The 23,998-nt window shown below is 38.7% G+C and overlaps 3 protein-coding genes across 3 annotated transcripts; 1 reads left to right on the top strand and 2 right to left on the bottom strand.

Moving 5' to 3' along the window:
* Positions 1-3,632: 3,632 nt before the first annotated feature.
* Positions 3,633-7,438, bottom strand: LOC121786126 (protein FAR1-RELATED SEQUENCE 6). Its single transcript, XM_042184667.1, has 2 exons — positions 7,241-7,438; positions 3,633-5,887 (listed from the first exon to the last, which is right to left on the bottom strand). Exon 2 carries the CDS (start codon positions 5,835-5,837, stop codon positions 3,828-3,830), a length of 2,010 nt encoding a protein of 669 aa, XP_042040601.1. The 5' UTR covers positions 5,838-5,887; positions 7,241-7,438; the 3' UTR covers positions 3,633-3,827.
* Positions 7,439-17,557: 10,119 nt separating this feature from the next.
* Positions 17,558-19,536, top strand: LOC121787305 (short-chain dehydrogenase ptmH). Its single transcript, XM_042185993.1, has 3 exons — positions 17,558-17,929; positions 18,857-19,016; positions 19,090-19,536. The coding sequence occupies exons 1-3, from the start codon at positions 17,593-17,595 to the stop codon at positions 19,424-19,426; spliced, it is 834 nt and encodes a 277-aa protein (XP_042041927.1). The 5' UTR covers positions 17,558-17,592; the 3' UTR covers positions 19,427-19,536.
* Positions 19,537-19,630: 94 nt separating this feature from the next.
* Positions 19,631-23,318, bottom strand: LOC121787304 (regulation of nuclear pre-mRNA domain-containing protein 1A-like). The gene is made up of 7 exons (XM_042185992.1): positions 22,728-23,318; positions 21,578-21,825; positions 21,206-21,361; positions 20,934-21,090; positions 20,700-20,842; positions 20,572-20,607; positions 19,631-20,482 (listed from the first exon to the last, which is right to left on the bottom strand). The coding sequence occupies exons 1-7, from the start codon at positions 22,801-22,803 to the stop codon at positions 19,760-19,762; spliced, it is 1,539 nt and encodes a 512-aa protein (XP_042041926.1). The 5' UTR covers positions 22,804-23,318; the 3' UTR covers positions 19,631-19,759.
* Positions 23,319-23,998: the final 680 nt, after the last annotated feature.

The raw sequence follows: 23,998 nt of genomic DNA, 5'->3' as shown, positions 1-23,998 counted from the left end.
TAGCCTAATTGGTTAATCGAGCTAAAAGCTAAATATCATCGTCTGCGCATGAGTGCTATCGGAAAATGACAACACTCAGACCCCATCGTTTGCGCATAAGTACTAGCGAAAAACTTCATTAATCGGGTGACTTCATGATTCCGACATTAATTCGTCGGAGGAATCTTAAGGTAGAAATCTATTACATTACATTATATTTTTGTTGTTTCTAAGCCAACTTAATTTAGGTCGAACCAACTAAATACTTCATACTAATTTATTTGTCGCGATCAGCTTTTGGTCTCACTTACTATTGGTTTAAATGGGTGGCTATCATTTTTGAACCAAAGTTGGGCTTCCACTGATTGGCTTTTCTTTTTGAGTTTAACTTTGCATCAAATTAGGTTATGTCAACCCCATATACTAATATAAACTTGTTGATTATACCAAGTGTGGTTCATATTAATTTAAGAAAATATAATACATGATGTATTATGCCCCAACAATTTAAAGTGGGAAATTAAATATTATTTGAATTAGAAAATCCCTGTTAATTCTAATGACCACTCGACAATGTGGATAATATTTCCTATAAATATAGTAGTGTGAGATAAGTTGGTGGGAGATAAGTAGACTTGATAATAATTATGACCTTTTAAATATATAACATGGCTTGGCCAGACCACTCATTAGCAATGCTTTTTTTATATTATTGCATGGAGGTAAAACGCATTTTAATTTTTTGTTTAAATTAAGATAAGATGTTAGCTGTTCTCGACTAAATGACATTGATGTATGACCAAAAACTGAACATTATTTAAGTGTAGAAAAATTTAGAAAAAGGCCTCATTAGTACATATTTGTGTTCCAAAATGCAAAAATGAAAACAAATTAAGCTATTATATAAACTATATAATGGGAAAAAATTAACATTTTTAACATATTCTTTCGGCGGTTCCACATGCAAATATATAAAACATGGATAATTAAAACGTGATTATTGTTTCATGTTATGGATTTATTAATTGCTATAAACTTATTAACTTTCAACTAAGATTTAATAATTACTTTACTTGAATATAATTAAAGATAAAATTAATAAATTGAACTCAATCATGTGATCAAACTCAACCGCATCATTGTACAAATCCAGTGACGCTGTTGAGTTCTTTTGGTCACATGATTGATTTGCATGTTGATAGCAAAAGTAGTAGATTCACCTCTAGGATTCGATCAAATACTTCAATTCAATAACGGCAACACACAAATATCTGTTATAAATCTAGATCTATATTTATGTTTGTAGTTTCCAGTGCGTATCAAAATTTGATGATTATATGTCAAATGATCAGATTACTAGTATATGAAGAACTATACTATAGTACTTACTACATTTTTTATATTTAGGAAAGAAGTTTATTGAAGTTTAACATATTTCCTATAAAAGTATACAACACAGATAATTATAAGCCATAATCACAGAGAAAAATGCCCACATGATACATATTCTACATCTACACTCATTCTTGAGAAGTTTACTTTAAAACTAGAGTGGCTTAGCTAGATAGCAATATCAAGTAGTATTGAATTAGTGATGACTACATTGATCAATTCTTTAATTAGGGCCCAAATCTTGCATATAAAAAACCTCTCAAAATGTAGTGGTTTCCAAATAGTGGATAAACCCATTAAGCATAGAAATCAAAAGCTGCTGACAGCCTAATGACCAACTAATGCACAAACCTTTAAAGATAACCATTAAACATGGCTTCCATAATTAAACCACACTACTTACTTAGTGATTTTCTTCCTCAGAAAGCATCCAACACCCCCTTTCCCTCCTCTCCTCTCTCCCTATAAATTCATCCTAGCCTTGTAGTTTCTTACCACACCAATTACTTCTCCCATTGCTTTCATAGATTGAAATCATTCATTAATTTTGTTGTAGAATGTCTTCAACGGGAGCTAGCTACGCGCACCTCTACGTGCAACAAAAGAAGGCGCAGAAGGAGAGCGCGAAGAGAATGGAGGAGGAGAGAGCGAAGAATGGGGTTTCGAACAATGCTGATGAAGGGAAGGGTAATAGTAGCAACGCTAGGGTTTACCCTGGCAATTTCATCTCACCTCATTTTAATGGGGAGACAAGAAATTGATCATCACTTTCATCTGTTTTTCTCCAATTTGTAAATTATGAATATTGCATGTGTGCTTTTGTTAGTTTACGTTTGAAGTTTGTGAGTACCTTGTTGCATTTGCATGTTTTCTTGTTTTATGAATTCCATGTTTCAATACTTTCCATTTCTAATTAATCTTTTTTATTGGATAATGTTAACCTATAAACTACACTCGCTACTTTTTTCGATTAGTTTTAGCTTTTTTATTGATTAAATACTTACATGGTAAATTAAACTAAAACTAGAACTGAAATATAAAATAAATCCTAACATAAAATATCTCAAAAGAAAGAATATGTATTCTCAAAATTATGATTCCTAAAATCCTAATTTGAGGGTAAAATGATCTTAATTAGTATGAACATCAAAATTAGTTAAAAGAAAAACTTAATCAAAATTCAATAATTCACAGTCTATTATATCACTTCTTTTGATTTTTCATTAATATAAATGATAGAATACCATTATCACATCTTGTTAATTCGGCCGTGGACAATGTAAATACATATGTGAATGCATAGATAGATATGCAATGCAACATGCATTAATTCCTTTCAATTAACTAAAAGTATATACAATTACACGGGTTTTGATCTATACAAAACTAGATTTAAATATAGAAACATAGAACAAAATCATATATATGGCATTTTTAGGTCATTGTTAATTTATTTTTAGGTCATTCTAACAAAGCATGACCTAAAATGATCTTAACGTGACATCAAACTCGAATTTCATAATACACGACCTAAGACTGATTAATAATGACCCTCTGTGTTTTTAGTTAATTATTGAGATCACTTAATCTTAAGACCAAGATTTGGACAGCATTTCTGAATTTAGATGCATTCTTGTTTAGAACATCCCCTACAATTACACATGCTAATTATTATATATGATAGGTACTATTGACGATTATGAATGTTACCAACCACACAATTAGAAAAACGTAATCATTTCACAAGATGGCATTCCATTTCTATCTAAACACCATTCATAATTAGAAGTTGACTATTTCTATATTAATTAATTAACGACAGTGGTTGCATTTGTAGCACTAATAAGTTGCATGTTAATGGACGTCCAAATTAGGCATTTAAATATCACCTAATTGTCACCCTCACGAGGAGGAATCCTTAATTATTAGAAAATTAATTACTAGGCCGACCATAATTATTTTCGTTGTTATAGTTGGATAAATTTTTGAAGATTTAATAATAACTTCATGCTTCTGTAACCACACAATGAGGGCCCACTTTTAATTGTTAAAAGATTTACATAGAAAGGGACACTTCTAATTACGCCCCTCACAAAATGAAGCCAAATGACCTTGCCAAACAATGATTAATATAATAAACACAAACCAAAAAATGGCATTGGACATGCCATTAATATAATCCACACATAGTACCTGATACATATGGTTAATTTTCAATTAAAGAAAATTGTGAGAGTTGTTAATGCTCGAGGCCAAAGGTCTTAGATTCAAATCTCATCGTATCACATTCTTTATATTCATTTGCCTATAAAAAAAAGAAAGAGTTGAGAGAGCTTCTCCAAAATTTCATATCAATCCTTTTAATCTGTTAATAAAGCTGAAAGGGAAGAAAAATTATGTTACAAAAATTGGCTTTGACAATACATACATGACTAGGAATAGGTGGGAGTCTAGCATCACTCAAGGCTAGCCACTTTATCTTCAATACCATGAACTCTATCGAGCGACTCTTCGAGTGCACGCAGTGCAATCTTGTAATGGTCGAGGGAGATCGCTCCTTCCTCCACGACTTGCAATGCACTTCGGTAGAGCTGGTTGAACCATTGCGCCTGCTCACTAGTATCGGAGCTCTCAGCCTGGTGGTCGTGAATGCATAACCGTTTGTAATCCTTTCTCCATCTCGACAAGATGTATCTCTCAGGGATCTCCTCTACTCCGTTGAAATTCAGCACGCTCAGCGCATGCCGACATAGATAACCATAGAAGTTAAAGCAGCTGCAGATGCAACGAACTTCAGATGCAGCTGGGTTGTAAAGTACTTCAAAATCTCTGATCTCTCTCCTGTTTACTTCGAGCAGAACCCTTTCCTTGACCGAGAAGATTGTGATCGATCCCTCAACGTGTATCTGTGTCGTACTGAAGCAAGAATACATCTCCTCCACCTCCAGCTGGAATCTTTTGAAGATTGCTCTAGTGTAGACCTTTGACAGCTGCAGTTCAAATGAACATCGTGTTTTCAGTTCAGGACTTGAGTTTCTCGACTCCGTGTCTGCAACCACTTCTTCCTTGTGTTTTTTCTGCAATGCTAGTTCATACTTGTCGAGGAATTCCTTCAGCGGAGTCTGCTTGTGCAGGTACTTGTCGAAAAAGGGATTCAGCGTCTCACCAAGCCGCACAGCAGCCATACCCACGAAGAAAGTGTCCTTCAGGTAAACAGGAGCCCATTGTGCTCGATCCTCATATAACGATCTAAGCCACTCATTATCCGAAACTCCAAAATGCTGAACCATAAATCTCCATGCTGCTTCAAAATCATATGGCTTTAATGCCTCGTAAACTCCTTTCAAAAGGGCCTTCCTTATAGTATCATAGCTACGCAAACCTCCCAGATTCTCTGGAACTTTTCTCATGATGTGTGACAAGCAAAACCGGTGTTGAGACTTCGGAAACACATCAGCAACAGCACTCTGCAAAACCTTGCACCTGTCAGTAATGATGGTTTGTGGGGAAGGTCCAGATGTACAACACAGCCATGCTTTCAATACCCAAGTATATGACTCAATAGTCTCACTAGCAAGCAGGCCACAACCAAGTAAAACTGACTGACCATGGTGATTCATGCCAACAAACGAAACAAGGGGAACCTCGTATTTGCTGGACAAACAGTTTGTATCGAAGAAAATCACATCACCGAAGTATACATTCGCAGCTCTAGACCTAGCATCTGCCCAGAAGACATTTCTCACACCCCCTTCATCATTTAAATCAACCAAGTAAAAAAAATTTGGGTTCGTCAACTGTACACGACAAAGGTAATTATACATGGCCTGTGTGTCACCCTTTCTCAAGTTCAATTTATTGGGCTGATCGGAGGGAGTTTTAGCAAGCTTCTGGCTGTAGTTGGAATTCCCATCACTGCCTGCATCTATTACAAGAGCACGATAGAGTTTGACTGGTTGCATTTCAACGTCAGAGTTCGACAGCAACTTTCTCTTGTGTCCACAACTAATCTTCTTATTAGACTGGTGAGTTTCCGCTCCTAATAGATGGTTGTGCTTGAGATTAACATCAAGTACTCGCCACCTTTTAGAATCGACTATCCTCATCCTCACCATAGCACGGCAACCAGTTCTTGTTTCCTTCCGCAGGTGGTTCCCATCTTTGAGTCTTTTGAACCCCTGGCAACTGCAGCATAAGACAGCACCATACTTCTCTCTGGTATTTCTTTTGAACCAAGAGTTTTTCACTCTCACAGTAAACCCTACCTCTGTGGCATAACAATTGTAATAGTTGTACGCATCGTCATAGGACTCAAACTCCATTCCTATTGCAGGAGCAACAAATTCATTTCCACCTTCACAAGTATTGTCCTCAAGAACGCCAGTTTGACCATTGGTTGGCAGAGTAGCAGAGCTTACTTCTTCTATGATTCCCTCAGTATGAAGAGACATTTCTTCCATACTCATCAGAAATTATCTCTGAGCATAAGTACACGCTAAAGGTACAACACAGATACCTGCCAGAAAGAAGTATAAACATTATTGAAATAAAATGACATCTTAAGCATTTATTCCTTTCATGAGTTTGGAACAGCAACATGAGCTTCTATTCTTTATTAAATATTGCAAAGCAGATTATCGATAGAAGCAAAGCAGAGAAAATCACATCAACAATGTGATATTGTCTTACAGCAAACACACATTACCATATACACATTTGCCTCTTCATTTCCAATTTGAATTTATTAGATCTAAACACTGAATAAGATGACAGATAAATTCCTCCAAGATTTCAGTCTGTTGTGATATGATGATCTCTTCAGAGAATTACTCCAACCAACACATTGCAATAAAAATCTATGTTTTCTTAATCTTCAAAAACAGGAAACCATTCAATAGGGAAATTATGTGAATATGGACCCTGTGTATAATTACACAATCATGTCTACAACTACAGACATAACCTTCATTTTTCCAATGCACTCCCTTCATTATCCACACACAGTTGAGCCCCCTTTATTATTCCTCTCTTCTCCGAGAAGCTAAGCAACCACTCTAAAACTCTATGAACTTCTTAGCACAAACAAGTGCATATATACTCACTCAACGCTGCAACTTCTAGCATGATATGTTAACCATTACATTTGCAGAGCATCAGATATATTTAGTTCACAACCAAATTAGAAGAGAACTCATAAATTCAAAGAGAAGGAGGAACTGGAAGCATCTATAAGAAATGGCTTGTCATGACAAATAAAATTCACAAATCGACGCGAAAGGTGAAACCAACATAAAATTGTGAAAATTAGAAACCCGTAAATTGGTCCAAATCAAGAAACTGAAAAGTTGGCCTGAAGATCAAACCTTCGAGTAATTTGCATAAAAAAAGAAACTTCTATCACCAACTCAGCAGTTTTAGTTCCTTAAAAACCTCAATGGTCAACCATCAACACAGATTATCAGTTAAATAGGAATTTACCGGAGCATATTTCTCCCAATTGCATATAATTAGTTGCTCGTAAGCTGAAAATTTTAAACTTTTTCTTAAACCAACCAAAATATTATCCGGTGATTGACATACGTTTAGTTATTTAGGCAATCTAGTATTCAAATTTTTGCTTCCAAAATAAAAACATCACATTTCTCACCAGGAAAGCATTATTCACATTCCATGAAAATAATATGCACATATATCTTCATATTGATCATAAAAAACAATTATTCACAATCTGCATTCAACGGTAAAATCAAAATTTCCTGTTGCCCACAACAATCGATTAATATGCATAAAATGGGGTTGGTGACTACAGCATTGATCGGAATTGAAAATTGAAAAAAGCAGCAGCGTAGAAATTGGGGTTAGAGACTACCGCAGTTAGGGTTCGGAAAATCGCGGGAAAATGAGGAAGCGAAACCGAAGATAAATTAGCGAGGATCCGAGCCCTTCCTCCTTAGGAGTATTAAATAAAAAGCCGTAATGAATCAAGAAAAGCAGAGCTTTGTTACTCATAGAATTGAGCTAATTAGCAGTGAAGATGAGCAAAGGGAACGGATTAGATGGGATTTTGTCTTTATTTTCTCGAGAACAATATTTTCATACTTGTGAAGTGTATTTTGCTTTTCTCTAACAATAATAAAAAAATCACTTCATCTTTTACTTTCGAACATAAATAAATGTTACCTGATATTTATTTTATATCGTTTTTAGTATCTATAAATCACATTTTTGGTACCTGGCGTGATTTTCACCACAAAATGCCCTCTAAATAAATACATTTCTCATTTGTGTCATAAATGTTATCTTGGTCATACACAAAACTAAGTACCAGAAGTGATATTATAATATATTCTCTCATTCTCCCATCTCTTTATACTATTATTATTAATCAATATTAATATTATTAAATTGATGTTATAAATTAGTAATTAATTTATTTTAATATCATTCAAATATATTTAATTATAATGATAGTTATAATTATATTTAATTGTTATAATAGTATTATTGTTATAATACTAGTAGTAATTAATAATAATAATAATAATAAGTATTATTATTATTATTATATATTATATTAGATTAATAACTAATCAGTATAGTCGTAATAAAAATTTATAGTTGTGAATTGTATTCATAATGATATAAAGAGTTGAATATTTTTAGTTAGGTGTTTCAACCATAAAATGAGTATAAAATAATTTAATAAAAAATATTCAATTAATTTAATTACTTTAAATAATGAATTTAATAAGGTGTTTTGTTCTTGATTTATGTTATGAATGCAATTAGATGTATGTATAAAACACTAAAAAGAAAGAAGAAAAAGAAGAGAGGAAAAAAGAGGAACCATAAATTAAGGAGAAAAAAGAAAGAAGAACGAAACATAAATTAAGGAGAAAAAAGAAAGAAGAACGGATGATAAAATACTAAAAGAAAGAAGAAGAAACTAAAGAAAAAAAAAAGAAATAAGAAAGGTGAAAAAAAAATTACATGTTTGGTACTATTTAATTGAACTTCCAAAAATATCCTCCATAACCAAAATATCACATGTTTGGTACCTAGGGTTATTTTTGTCATGAGATACCAAAAACGATATAAAATAAAGATAAGGTACTATCTATGCACCAAAAACGATATAAAATAAAGATCAGGTACTATTTATGCGTGAAAGTGAAAGATCATGTACCATTTATATAGTTCACTCTAATAAAAAAAGCACTCTTCTATAAAAATTAAATAACCTAATAATCTTCTCAAGCTACTTAAGTCAGTTAATATTGTAGTGGCACTCATTTTTTATTTAATACTACGAGATTAAGTATGTTTTATAGAGAGAAAATGGCCTTCAAAGATAGCCAGCATGAGAAACAATTGTCAATGTCGATATATGCTAGACGCCTAGAAATTATCGAGAATTAGAATATTTCATATTTATGTGTTTTTTAATTTGAGACGAACTCAAAGTCAAATATCATTAAAATAAAGTTTAATGTAAGATGGCTGCTTTAAAATGAAATGACTGCCTAACAACATGAACAAAAGAACAATGAAAATAGTTAAATAGAGAATATCTAATTTGGTTGATACTTGATAGTGATTGTATTCCCACTTCTACGATTATAAATTATTGTCTTAAGTTAGTATTTTGTTTATACATGTTCATATAATAATCATTGTAAATTAACATGATTATAGTTTAATTAAATGAAATTGAGCAATAATGTTGCACGGATTCGGTCAAACGTGTATCACGTGGTCCATCTCATTAAACTCTTTTTGTGGTAATGTTAAACTCATTTTATTAATTACTCAAAAAATAAAACTAAAATCATTACTTTTACATTATTCTATATTTAATTTCAAGGTATAATTTCTTAGCAACACCCAAACTACAAATATCTAGTTATTTCGTTTGAAGTATAGAAACAAATTAATTAAGAGGTTCATAGAGTTTGGAGATGTATTATTATTCTCAAGCTTTTTTTCCAATATTAAAATTATCCTTGATGGTTGGGCGAATTTTTGATGGTAGTAAATGCAGGTAAAAGAAAATATAGATCACGACACAAGGAATTACGTGGTTCGATTTACTGAGGTAAATCTACATCCACGGGAAGAAAGGAGGGCAAGATTGTATTGCTTGATCTGGTTTACAGCTTACAAATACAGACTTGCTATATGATATTTGATGTCTAGAGAGCTCTCTTTTTTTTTCCTCCCTAGTCTATCTGATCTAAGTTCTATTTATACATTGAACTAAGATCGTGGCTTGCATCACCACTAACTAGGTCGTGGCTTACATCATCACTAATTAGGTCGTGGCTTACATCATCACTAATTAGATCGTGGATGTCGTGGAGGTCATGAGATCCTACATGGGTCCACCACTAAATAGATCGTGTAGTGGAGGTCGTGGAGGTTCTGCATGAGTCCACTATCTCCCAGTTCGGTCGAATACTGAGACCGAACTGCTGAACTATTGCCGAGCAGCTTTTTCCGATCTGAGAGTAGAGCTTGATTGGTCGGCTTTTACCGAGCTGTAGGCTGGGGCCGAACTCTTTGGTAATGCCGAACTGATACTCTTCCTTGGGCTTTGGGCTGATGGGCCGTCACTGCTATTGGGCTTGTTTAGTACGTACCCCATCACTACCCCCCCCGAAAAGCGAAGTGAATCACTTCGGCGAAGCGAGTCACTTCGGCATTCTGGATAAAGGTACGGGGGAGGCTGACGTTAGGGGACGTGCCTTGCGCGTGACTGCATTAAATGCGACAGTAAAATCCGGCCGTTGAATCCTGAAAAGGTGGGATTCGAAACGGTGCGATGATTTTGAAATCTTCTCCGAATCTGATAAATACGTCCTTTCTTCATCAGTTGAACACTTTTGCTATTGCTTCTTCTGCAATCTCTCTCTTTTGCGTAAAAATTTCCTTCCGCTTTCAAGAATTTCTTCAGAATTTCTTCAGACTTTCAAAGAGTAAGAACCATGTCTTCTTCTTCTTCTTCTGAGTCAGGTAGCGGTAGGAAAGGGGATAAGGGGTCTTCTAGCCGGAAAGAATCCGGGGAGAAGACCGTAGAGTGTTTTCACAGCATCTTGAGTAAGGATACTGTGATATCCTTACACGAAAAATATTTTTTTCCTGGGGGGAAGGTTGCGATTCCCGACGACCTTCATAGGGCTGACTCGCCGCCGGAGGGTTACGCCACCGTTTATGAAGCCGGCTTGGAATGCGGGCTTCGTTTCCCTCTTCCCCCTGCCTTTGTAGAGCTGCTAGATTTTTTTCAACTCCCTTTAGGTCAGGTGACTCCGAACTCTTGGAGGCACTTATCGGCCTTTGCTGCCGAACTGCGTAGGCTAGATAAGGATCTGTCTCTGAGGGCAATCCTTAATTTCTTCCAGTTTAAGAGGAAGGGATCTTGGTTTTACTTGATCCCTTTACAGCCCTTTAGAGCCTTTTGTAAAACCAAATGGCCGAAATGGCAAAATCGCTTCTTTTTTTATAATAGGACTTCGGCTTCGGACTTTTCCTGGAGAGGGCCGAAGTCCGTTATTCCTCATCCTCGGGTAGAACCGTTGGACGAGCTCGAGGCCGAGCTCAATAAGATTCCCATGATTAGGAAGCAGTACTCGCAGTCTGAGCTCGTCAAGGGCGACTTCGTGTTCGACTCCTCGTCTTCGGACGAAGAGACTGAGGGTGAGGATTTCTTTTTTATGCATTACTGCCTTGACGACGAAAACTAACCTTGTTTTCTTGCTTTTTGGCAGTGAACTTGCTAAACAAGCTCGGTCGCAAATCCTCCGAATCTAAGGAACCGGAGAGGCCGAAAACCACCAGCTCGGCGTCTGATGCCGAGAAGAATCCGAAGAGGCAAAAGACCTCTTCGGATCCAAAGAAGCCGGAGTCGACTTCGGCAAATAGGAAGGGGAAGACCCAGAAGCCCCCAAGAGCGCCAGAGAAAGACGTGGTCTTGGCGCCTCCTTCGGAACATATCTGTGAGCCCTTTTTATGGCCCACGGACTTCGCCGAGGTGAATTCTCTTCTTGATTTTCTGGCCTTGCTTTTTTCCTGTATTTTTTGTGGCCCCTCGGTTGACTTTTTCCTTTTTCCATTTTCAGAGGAACGATATGCTCTCCAAGCTCGTCGCCGTTGAACTCTCCAAAGCGTCCAACGATTATGCTGAGATGCAGAGGAAGTTGGCGGCTGCTCGTCACCAGGCCGAACAGGCTAAGGCAGACTTTGAGAAGGCCAGAGCTGCTAGGATCTCGGCCCAGGATGAAGCCCAATTTGCCAAAAACCAGCTCGTCATCCAGCGAGAGCAGACGAAACGGAGGGATGCTGCCGCCGTGGTGGCCCAAGGGGAGGTTCTCCGTGCTTTCGCGGAGAAACTCTTTCTGAGCAATCAATTTTCGGCCTTTGTCGGTGATCTGCTGAAACTGATGACCGATAATGCCGAGCAGGGGCCCGAAGTCGTCCTGCCGCTGTACGGCCGAGAGATAGCAGCTCGTCTCCAGAGTCTGCCGCTCCTTGAGGAGCTTGCTTCGTCCTCAGTCCTGCTTTCTGCTGACCGAGTTCGTAGTTGCCGAGCTGACCGGGACGAGAATATGGAGGCTATCTTTGCCTCCTTAGGGCCAGTTTCACCCGCTCCAATTTTCCACGGAGAGGGTGAGACCGAGCAGCTTGATCAGCAGACCGGAGACAGGCAGGCCGAGCAAGAGGTGCTGCTGATCGGTGATGGGGGCACCGAGCAGGCTGGGGGGAGCAGGGAGGCCGAGGCTGAAGCTGAGGCAGACAAGGAGAAGGAAGCTGAACCTCACCGAGGAGCCGGAGACGAAGCTGGCGGAGTATGATTTCGTCTCCCTTCTCTTAGTTTAGTTTCTTCCTTGTTGTAAAATGGCCTTGAAGCCCTCCTTGTGTAAAATTTTTTTTTTCTTATGAATGAAAAAATTCTTCTTTCTGCACTTGTGTCTTCGTATAGCTTTTCATACTCTCTTTTACTCCTGTTGTGGTTTACTACCTGCTCAGTAAACTGAAATGCCGAACTGACATAGGCTGCTTTGTATTCTTAACTCTTAAGGAGCTGGAGGTACTTCACTGGAAGCGGCTGTACTCTTCCGCTTTAGACGAAGCTGAGAAAAAAGCCATAGCTGACCAGATGAAGAATGACGAACTCTTGGCTTGTTTAGTGAAGCTGGAGGCCGACAATAAGGACTTAGAGTCCGAAAAGAAAGATCTGGAGGCCGAACTGAATACTGCTGTCGCTGAGAGGACTGCGTATGAGGATTTCATCAGCAGGCGCGGGGGAATGACCATCTCTGAAGTTCAGGAACGAGTTGACGAACTGTGGGAGGAATATCATGTACTCCGGAGGAACAATGCGCTGGAGAGCTCGGCTTGCCAACAAGTCGTGAAATCATTGCGGCGCTGGGCTTCTCGGTACGACATCATTCTTTCCCGGCGTCCCTCAATCGAGAGATTCCTTAGGCATTTCCCGCCAACAGATGCTCATACTCCAGCTCAAACCTCTGATCCACTTGCTCAAAATCCTACTCCAAATCAGCAACGAACTCAGGAGCAACCGGAAACGTCAAGACGAGAACGGACTCAGGAGCAACCGGAAACGTCAAGACAAGGACGGACTGAAGTTCGTAGAGGAGCTGTGATTATGAGTGAGCAAGATCAACAAATGCTTCGTGAAGAGACTCTTCGCCGCCGAGGTGCCAGTACTTCCCGGACTCAAGGAAGAGGCGGTAGGTCGATCAGAGCATCTCGTCGACCTGCTTATTCTTCAGCTGCCCGGAACGCCCGAACTCGGCTTCACGAGGATTTTGTGAATAGATGGCTCAACTTTAGCAACCATGGACAGTAGAATAGTCCTTTGTAATGGCGTAACGCCTTCTCGTAGGGCAGCAGAATTATATGCCGAACAAGATTTAATAAATGAAATCTTCATTTCGCTTCTATCACTGCGTATTTACAGCTCAGCGAAAAAATTTCATCGTGCTCGTCCTCGGTCTTATGAAGTAAACTTCTTTGACCGGACTCGTCCTCGGTCTTATGAAGTAAGCTTCTTTGACCGGACTCGTCTTTGGTCTTATGAAGTAAACTTCTTTGACCGGACTTGGTCCTCGGTCTTATGAAATAAACTTCTTTGACCGGACTCGTCTTTGGTCTTATGAAGTAAACTTCTTTGACCGGACTCGTCTTTGGTCTTATGAAGTAAATTTCTTTGACCGGACTAAGCTTGTGTCCTAATTTGGCGAGTTTTATCGCTCGGATCGGACTTTCCCTTGTCCTAATTTGGCGAGTTTTATCGCGTGGATCGGACTTTCCCTTGTCCTAATTCGGCGAGTTTTATCGCGTGGATCGGACTTTCCCTTGTCCTAATTCGGCGAGTTTTATCGCGTGGATCGGACTTTCCCTTTGTTGCAGTTCGTTTCAGACGGACTGCTTGTTTCTTAAGCTGAATTGTGGTCTTGTATCCTCCTTAGAAGCTTGGACTCACAATCGTTGGCTTATATATGTTCTAAAAAGGGGATCAGCCTTCGAAGAACAAGATACCTCAGTAACATTTGTAAGAGACGACACGCACATAGACAGACAAAACGCACATAGACAAACAAAACGCACATAGACAAACATGAAAAACAAGTAAAAAACAAAGAAAGCACATACCCCTAGGACCGAACTAGACACAAGACTGACTGACCGGACTGTCTCTTACAAATGGAACTTCTTGAGGTTGGAAATGTACCATGTTCGGGGTACTTGTTCTCCTGACATGTGAGTCAATTTATAAGACCCTTTGCCGAGGACTTCTGACACCCGATATGGACCTTCTCATGTGGGTTCGAGTTTGCCCAGCTTTTCTGCTCGGCTTACTTCGTTGTTTCTCAAGACGAGATCTCCCACTTGAAATTGCAGCTTTTTCACCCTTTGGTTATAATACCGGGCTACTTGCTCCTTGTACTTGGCTGCTTTTATGCAGGCCAATTCTCTTCTTTCTTCGGCCAGATCTAGTTCGGCTCTCAGTCCGTCCTCATTCAGTTCTGCTGAGAAATTAAGAGTTCGGGGACTGGGTATGCCGATCTCAACCGGAATCACGGCTTCAGTGCCGTACACCATCGAGTTCGGCTCCGGTGTGACTTCGGTCATTTCGCCTGCCTCTGACTCCGGCTGCTGTGATTGCTATGCTTGATGGTGCCGATCTAATTGCTCGGCACTTTTAAGCGCAATCTGCAAACACTCTTGCTCTTTTTTGATCACCTCGGATGACCGCTATCCCTCCTTTAGTGGGGAAGGAGTTCGGCGAGGAAGCCTCTGATCGCTATGATCGGGCTTCTTTTTGTCTTCTCTAGATGAGCTGTCTAAAGACCGTTTTCGACGGTCTGCCTCATCGGCACGAGAAAACTGGTCCGCAATGTCCCACATCTCTTGAGCTGTTTGCGGACTGCATTCCACGAGCTTTCTGTAGAGAGCTCCGGGCAGGATTCCATTTTGGAATGCCGAAATGACAAGTAGATCATTGAGATCATCTACTTGTAGGCATTCCTTGTGGAACCTCGTCATAAAGTCGCTGATCTTTTCGTCGCGACCTTGACGTGTAGAAAGCAGCTGAGCCGAAGTGATTCGGGCTTCCGCTTTCTGAAAGAACCTCCTGTGGAAAGCATCCATTAGATCTCGGTAAGATCTAATGCTGCCTTTGGGGAGGCTATCGAACCACCTTCTTGCGTTCCCGATAAGCAGCTCGGGAAACAGCTTGCACATATGGACCTCATTGAGACCCTGGTTCGCCATGTTATACTGATAGCGTCCCAGGAAGTCATGAGGATTCACTAACCCGTCATAAGTCATTGACGGAGTTCGGTAGTTCTGTGGCAAGGGAGTTCGGGTGATATCGTCCGAGAACGGAGTCTTCAATGCTCCGTACATGGCGAACCCGACATCTCTTCGGTATGGAGGAGATGGAGTTCTCCTGTGATTCCGGTACCGAGGAGGAACAAGAACATGTCGGGGTTGAGGATTCTTCTTCCTGGAAGACACGGCACTACTGCGGTAGTGACTTTCATGTCTGGATGAGGAGGGAGAATCCACCGTTTTCGTTTCCGGCTTTTGGCCCTTTTGCAGGAAAATTAAGAACTCTTCCTGCTTCTCGGCCAAAAACAACTTGACAGCCTCGTTCAAATAGGGCTGCTGGGAAGACTCGGTGCGATGAGTCTTTGAGCGGCTTGTTCCTTCTCCGTGAGAACTGGAAGTAGATTTCTCCCGAGGCTGTTTTCTAGACCTGCGGGCTGGACTAGCTTCCTCATGGTTATCACGGACGGAAGCACGGGTATTATGTGATCTGGTATGCATTTTTTTGGTGGAAGAGGATCAAAAACTCGCTTTTATCACAGATTTGGTTCTCTGTTTCCCACAGACGGCGCCAGTGATGGTTGGGCGAATTTTTGATGGTAGTAAATGCAGGTAAAAGAAAATATAGATCACGACACAAGGAATTACGTGGTTCGATTTACTGAGGTAAATCTACATCCACGGGAAGAAAGGAGGGCAAGATTGTATTGCTTGATCTGGTTTACAGCTTACAAATACAGACTTGCTATATGATATTTGATGTCTAGAGAGCTCTCTTTTTTTTCCTCCCTAGTCTATCTGATCTAAGTTCTATTTATACATTGAACTAAGATCGTGGCTTGCATCACCACTAACTAGGTCGTGGCTTACATCATCACTAATTAGGTCGTGGCTTACATCATCACTAATTAGATCGTGGATGTCGTGGAGGTCATGAGATCCTACATGGGTCCACCACTAAATAGATCGTGTAGTGGAGGTCGTGGAGGTTCTGCATGAGTCCACTATCTCCCAGTTCGGTCGAATACTGAGACCGAACTGCTGAACTATTGCCGAGCAGCTTTTTCCGATCTGAGAGTAGAGCTTGATTGGTCGGCTTTTACCGAGCTGTAGGCTGGGGCCGAACTCTTTGGTAATGCCGAACTGATACTCTTCCTTGGGCTTTGGGCTGATGGGCCGTCACTGCTATTGGGCTTGTTTAGTACGTACCCCATCAATCCTATATGTGCTATAAATATAATAAAACGTGAATTGGAATAACTGAGTTTTTAAGAGGAAGAAAATTTTTGTTGACAGCGATGTCCAACCTAAACACAAGTGTGTGTGCATTACCACATAGGAATTGCATTTAATAAATATATTTATGCACTATAATAACACATAAATACCCTATAAAGAAAAAGGAGTGGGTCTATGAATTTAATAAATGTTGGGCATTCTAATAAATAGTACTAGTACGATACTGTTTTCATAGACAAGGTTGAACTTGAACACAAGTAGGAGAATATTTTTGCAAGCTAGAATAATGCAAATTTAGAACAATCATTTGAGAGTGGATAAACAATTGTACATGTCATGAACCTATGTTTCAAAGTTTAAAATAATAAAATAAAATTGCTATATTTGGAAAACAATTATAGTCAGTATTTGTACTGTTTGATTTATAAAATCAAAGTTAACGAATGTATTTGGGTCATGTTTTAGTATGGAACATTGGAAAATGGGCTCTTTGTTTCGAGTTTGAAGTGTTTCTTTTGAACACGAAATGTTAAAATTGATATTTCATTTGTATTATCTTATATGATTAATTTCTTTTGACATAAATTTATGAAAATAATAATTATTAAATTAAATGAATAGGGAGTAAATAAATTATTTTTTTTGCTAAAAATGAAATTGATCACTTATACTGTGAATGTGGGGGAATAGTATGTTTAAGAATGAAGGTGGAGAAACGTTTGAGGAAAATAAAGGTTTTTATGCAAAATAAAAAAGAAAACGACTCAACTATCTCGATATGATTCGAAAGATAGACACAAATGGAATAATTCGATACTTTTGAAAGTTGCCAAATTTCATAATAATTTACCAAAAGCGCGTCGCTCATTGTCACATAATCATATACAATATGTTAGTTTGATAAGATAGAAAACTTTATCCATATTGAAATTCTAGAATAAAAGTTACTACCTCCAACCTATAATAAGAGTCTATTTTTATCATTTTAATCCATTCCATCATTCTACAAGTCTATATTCACTTGAGACTATTTTTTATAAAATCTAAAAATGATAAAATAAAATACTACTCCTATATATATACATATATAGATGGGAAAACAGAAATGTTGAAAAGCGTGTGGAGTCAATAATGGCAGCTTACGAGAAGCAGGTGGTGCTGATAACCGGCTGCTCCGCCGGCGGCATAGGCCACGCCCTCGCCCTCGAATTCTCCTCCCGCGGCTGCCTCGTGGTGGCCACGGCTCGCTCGCTCTCATCCATCTCCGATTTGCAGGACAATCCCAACTTCTTCCTCCAGGAGCTCGACGTCTCCTCCGACGACAGCGTCCGCCACGCGCTCTCCACAGTCCTTGAGCACTTCGGCCGCATCGACATCATCGTCAATAATGCCGGAGTCCAGTGCGTCGGCCCCGCCGCCGAGGTCCCCATGGCTATGATCCAACACACCTTCAACACTAATTTTTTCGGTAAAATTGATTTTATCGATGCTAAATTGGCTGATTTTCTATGCTGTATCTATTTGCATACAAACTGATTTTTTATGTAGGATTGATTATGTTTGAAATTGAGTTGGATTGTAGATCAGATCTCATAGTATCGATGTTTTGGAGTAGGATTTGGTTGTTATTAGAACTTTGTTTTTGATGCTCAATTTTGCTAAGAATTTGCTTCTTGAGGAGAATTTCTGCTGCTTGTTGTTTGATTGGTAGTTTTGTATTTTATTTCTGAGATTGGGATTACCGATTGGTTCATGGCAAGGTTAAGATTATGTGAACCTTTTGTGAGGTAAGTGAGTCTTGCAATAGTGTCATCTAAATATTGAGTTTATGTACTTTGTAATTTTGGTAAAAGAACTGATTTATCCCGGATGATAACATAGGACGCTATGACTTCTGCTCGTTGCATACCCTGATCTACTACTGTACGAATAGCATTTACTGATGCAGTATGAGTGGCTAAGGGTGTCCCTCTTCTCGTATCATTGGAAATTTGGAACCACAAGTATCAATGTCTCCTTCTGTTCAAATTGAGTTTTGATTTGAGGAACTAAGAGTTATGATTATTTTGAGTACAATAAGTTAGTTAGGTAACCATCTTCCTCTCATTTATCATTCTGTTTCTAGCCTTTTCCTTAGCATTCATTACCAAAGGAGATTGCTTCCTTTCAAAGTGAGTATTTGTGGTCATCTTTGCCCCTAAATGAAACCCTAATCTTTCTCTTGCTTTCATTATATGTACTTGGCTTATTGCTTACTACAACTCACTGAATTTTGTAAATCTATCATTAGTGTGCTCTGTTTCCATGGTTGTTGCAAGAACAGCCATCAACATAAACCAGTTTTCTTAAAGCAGAATTTATTGTATGCATGATTCTGTGTTTTCCTATTTGATAGGATCGTTGAGGTTGATTCAAGCCGCAGTTCCTCACATGGCATCTAGGAAGAAGGGCAAGATCGTGAACATTGGAAGTGTGACAGCATTGGCACCAGTGCCATGGGGAGGCGTATACACTGCAACAAAATCTGCTCTACATTCCATCTCCGATAATCTAAGGTAAGTCGAAAATGTCCTTCCAGTGCTCAAGTTTTTGATCCGTCTCACAACTGAGTTCACCGTCAAAATGCAGATTGGAGCTACGGCCCTTTGGGATCGACGTGATCACAGTTGTACCCGGGGCTATTAGGTCCAACATAGGGGAGACTGCTTTGGCCATCTACAGCAGAATGCCGGAATGGAAACTGTACAAGCCATTTGAAAATGCAATTCGAGCTAGAGCAGTCGTCTCACAGACCCCGAAATCTACTCCTGCGGAAGTGTTTGCAAAGAAGACAGTTGACGCAGTACTGAAAGAGAAGCCGCGCCCTTGGTTCAGCTTTGGCCATCAGTCCACACGTATGGCAATTTTGTATTATATGCCCCTTTTTATTAGAGATTTTGTCTTTAGGAAGATGATCAAGTGCTGATGATATGTTTTGGTATATTCTTGTAACAATTATATGGGATGGATCATGTAATAATATTGTCCATATTTTCTCTATTTTTAGATATGAATCTTAAATAGCTTTGGTTTGAAGCTTTTCGGTCGCACCAACCAAAACGACGTAGTATTGTCCATTTTCCTCTTCGATGAAATTTTAAAATGTCCGAATAGCAACAGAGTCATAATCTTAAAAGTATGAAGTGAAAAGCCTATTATTGTCCAAAGGAAAATGATACACAGCTATTGATGTCTACTAAATCTCACAACAAAATTTCAAGTTTACAAGAAGCCTGTGTTGACTACAAATGTCAGCAAATCACTGCAATCGGTAAGGGTGTGAAAAATATACCATTCCGGGTGCCTGAATAGGAGCTAGAGGGCGAAAGCCTGCAGGCGGAGGTGGTTGCTGTTGAGATACCGACATGGGTTGCTGCTGAGGTACTGTTGATGGCTGATGCCCCATTGGCAGCATTTGCACCATCGGGTTAACCATGTACGATGGAGGGGCCGGTGGAGGAGGCCCAGGCGGCATAGGACTCAGGCCACTATAATCATACGAACCAGGCTGCATATACTGCATAGAAGGCTGGTTAGGTACTGAGTGATAGAGGGCTTGAGAGTTGGGAACTTGCATCGAGGGCTGGGCCATGACGGTTTGATAAGGGTTTTGTGAAGGGTTTATCTGTGCAGCCATGTAAGCTTTAGGATCTGAAACAGGCGGGTTTTCGGATTTTGACATGGGATTGCTCTGTGTTGATGAAAAAGAAGTCGTTGAGGTTGATGATGGCGTCAGCCCAGCACCTTTAGCTGCTTCGGCAGCAAATGAGGAGAGAACCGATGTCATGATATACTGGGAGGATGTCGAGGCTGCTAGTCTATCAGCAACTTCAGCTGCAATTGCAGCAGCAGATTTTTTTGATGATTGCTCCGAGTTGGGATTGGCGTCTGTTGACGTGGTTGATGGTTTTGAGTCAAATATGCGATCTTCATTCAATTGTTTTCGCATGTGTGTGGCTTCTTCTACCTGTGCCTGTGCAACCTGAAATTTGATACAATGCCTTTGGTGTTAGACGGTGTCTTAAAATGATTCTTGAAATAAAATTTCGTGAATGGGTCTCAACGACAAACCTGCATCTGTGTCCGAACATTCTCCAGTTCAGATTCCTGAAATACAGGAAAATTGTACCGTCAACGATTCAGTAGGCAAGTTGATACATAATAAAATGGAATCATTCTGGGATTGAGCGATTGACTACCTGCTCGTGAAGTGCATCCCTCAACTGAGCAACAAGTGCAGCTCTATTGTTTTCAACTTCTTTAAGTTTTTCAATGCATTGCTTCAATGTACTTTCTTCCTCCTCCAACTCTTTGGCTAGGGTCTTGCGCGATGGATCTTTGGCTGAAAAAAGTAGCAAATCCTAGAATAAATAGTAGGAATCAATAAAACACTGCAGCACCAGTAATGTTGCTTCATTTAACAGTCTGCCTACCTTTTGTTAACGCCACATCAACATCTTTCTCCATCTTTTTCACACGATGAACGGCAGATTTGCATTTACTCAATTCTTCGTCTTCACTGTTGTGTTCACTGAACACCGAATGAAATGCTGAAACAATTTTCTCTGCTGTACCACCAATGCTCAGTTTCTGGTTTCATTAAAAGAAGATTTTTTTAGAAATAAATCTAACAAAGCTGATGACGTACAATAAAAGAAAAGGAAGATAAGAGCCGCGCAGAAAACAATGAAATGGTAAATCCTACCGTCTTTATAGAACGTGAGTCCTTTTTAACTATTCTGACAGAGCGAGACCGTTTCTTCCTGAGCTCCAAAGGAGGAGGCAATTCTTCTCCAAGCATTGCATCTCTAAGGCTTTTAGCTTGAGAACCAAAAACTCGTCTTTCTTCCCATATCCCAACCTAAAGAGCACATTATAGTCAAGCATCTCCGCCAGTCAAAAACAAAATTGATTATCTACCGTTCATATTTGAAGAATCACAAGACTAAACAACTGAGACATCTAGAAAGCATTATATGAAATGACAATCCCCGACTGAATAGTTAACTACTTTCTTTTGGAGTTGAGGAAACGAGTGATAGATGGCAGTGTTCTTAAATTATGCAAAACAGCTCACCAATCTAGACACCACATTCTTTCCACGATCATCGCCTTTACTCTCTATCTCCTTGAGTGCTGAAGGTAGAACTTTCCAGAACTCGGTAACGAATTCATTGCCTTTACGCTTGCTGTTCTGTAAGATATCATTTGCAAGATATAAAAGAGGTACTTTCTGGGCTATTTCTGAACTGCGGAATTGTCTGTCCCATGTTGTAACCACTAGCTCTGCTTTGCTGCGGTGAAATATACACCAGTGCGATAAAGCTAAATCCCAAGTTAAGGGAAAACCAGAGAACATATTTGCAAATATAAGTAGAGGGTGTCAGAGAAGTATTTCCATACAAGTCCACCTCTAAAGCAAGTTTGCAAACCATAAGCATAAACTATATCAATTTTGAAATTTATGCATTTCCATTCTCCAGAAATGGACACTTGTTCAATTAAATGTTACGTGGAAGATTCACTTACATGGAAAGAAATATTCACAAAAGAATACTCCATAATGTTTGATATTTGTGAATAGTGAATACAAAAGATTACGGTTATATATGTATGCCAACTCAAAAAAAAGCATCCACACAAGAACTTGAAATGCACGTCTAGTCACTACAAAGTTAATAATTCAGAACATCAGGAAAAAAAATTAAACAAAAAATAGAATGCAAAAGGAAAAGATACTGTTCTAACATAATTGTGACTCTACGACTCTATAAAGTGCCAACTCAGGTAGAAATTTATCTAAGACATAAAAACTATGTTATCCTTTGATAAGCCTAGGTGTTATAACTTCAAAAAACAAAATGTTACCAGCAATCCTGTCAAAATTAAACAATAAACAAAATCCTAGTATCAAAGCAAACAGGGCGAAAGATCAACTGCAACAAGCGGAACGGTGCCTTCACAATACATTCCTCATTTCCTCTTATTATATAGTACTATGAAACTGGAGCACAAATTCACACTGTTGGAACACATGAAACACATTCTACAATTGCACAATCAATCACAAAAGGTTAGCAGCATAGATGTAACTGCATCTCCCAATCCACTCAGAAAACACAAAGAAAATCAAGAAACTGCAAATCACACTAAACTTGCTAGCAATACAAGGCAACAGAAAGAATTAGAAAAAATAACAAACAAAAAAATAAGCTAGAGAAGGATACTCTCAATGCATTGCTGAGTGCTATTGAGCTTCGAAAGCTTGTCAGCAAGAATCTGTTCACTAAACACACTATTCATCCCACCGCCGCCGCCACTTTCAGCTCCGCCGAACAACTATGTGTGTGTGTGTGTGGCGAATGTACTCAATCGAATAGAAGCGCGGCAAAATCCGAAATTCAATTGAATCCAAGAGTGAAACCCTAATTTGTGTATGAACAAGAACTGAGAAAATAGAATAACTTTAACCCAATCAATCGAAAGGGTCTGCGCAAGGAAAAAACTTTCAACAAATCAGCTGATTTGCATTGCTACAGAATCAAAAGGACGGAGAGAAAGGGGAGAGTTTTTCCGAACCAAAGCAAAAAATGAAGTTGGGCGGAAAGAAAATTTGAAAAACAGGTAGCTTCCACAAAATTTAAACGAAATTTGATTTCGGTTATATCACAAACCCTAATAAAAAGTTGTGATTTTGTTAGGATTTTGGAAGCGGGAGTGATGGGGAGGGATTCATACAGAAAGAAACGCATAAAAATGAGAGGGGATTTGCCTTTTTTGGTAACAAAAATTTGAGCTACGGCTGCGTGTCTAGTGTGTGTTGTGTGTGAAAATTCTATGAATTTTAGAGATGTAAAACGCAATTTTATTAAATTGGGTATGTCACGTGCACCTCTAATTTCTTGTTACTATTTTATTAGCAAAGGTGTGATTTTGAATTTTCATTTCCATTCTTTAAACATATTGTGTTTTTGAGTATAAGCACTTTTAAGAGTAACATGAAAAAATAATATACTCCTATTATCTTAGTCGAAAAAAATTTCCTCGCATTTTATGGGTGCGGATTTGAGTAAGGTTAAAAAATATTGATTTTTAGTCGATAAAAGTGTCACGTTTTAATGTAGAGATTTGTAGGTTAGTGGGGAAAAGTTATCATTTGTTGTTATTCAATGAGGGTGGTTATTTTTTTTAGGCCATGTATGATGTATAAACAAGATAAGATAAAAAAGATAAGAGTAAATATAAAATCAGTAATTTCTGAAAATTGAAAGAAGATTCTTGCGGGGGTGAGGAAAATATTTAATTGAATACACTCTTACGAGACGGATAAAGTATTAGGGGTGAGTACGGATTTCAGATCGAATTGTTGCACAATCCGATCTAATCCAAAACTTAGAAATATTATGAAAAATGAATCTAATTTGATCTGAAAAAATTTGAGATTGCATAAAAACATATAAATTCTGAAAAATTCAATTTTGAAATCTAATATTTTATC

Source organism: Salvia splendens, chromosome 22 (genome assembly GCF_004379255.2).
Source record: "Salvia splendens isolate huo1 chromosome 22, SspV2, whole genome shotgun sequence".
NCBI lineage: Eukaryota > Viridiplantae > Streptophyta > Magnoliopsida > Lamiales > Lamiaceae > Salvia > Salvia splendens.
The sequence above is the reverse complement of the archived record's forward strand: the minus strand, read 5'-3'. Positions and strand labels throughout refer to the sequence as shown.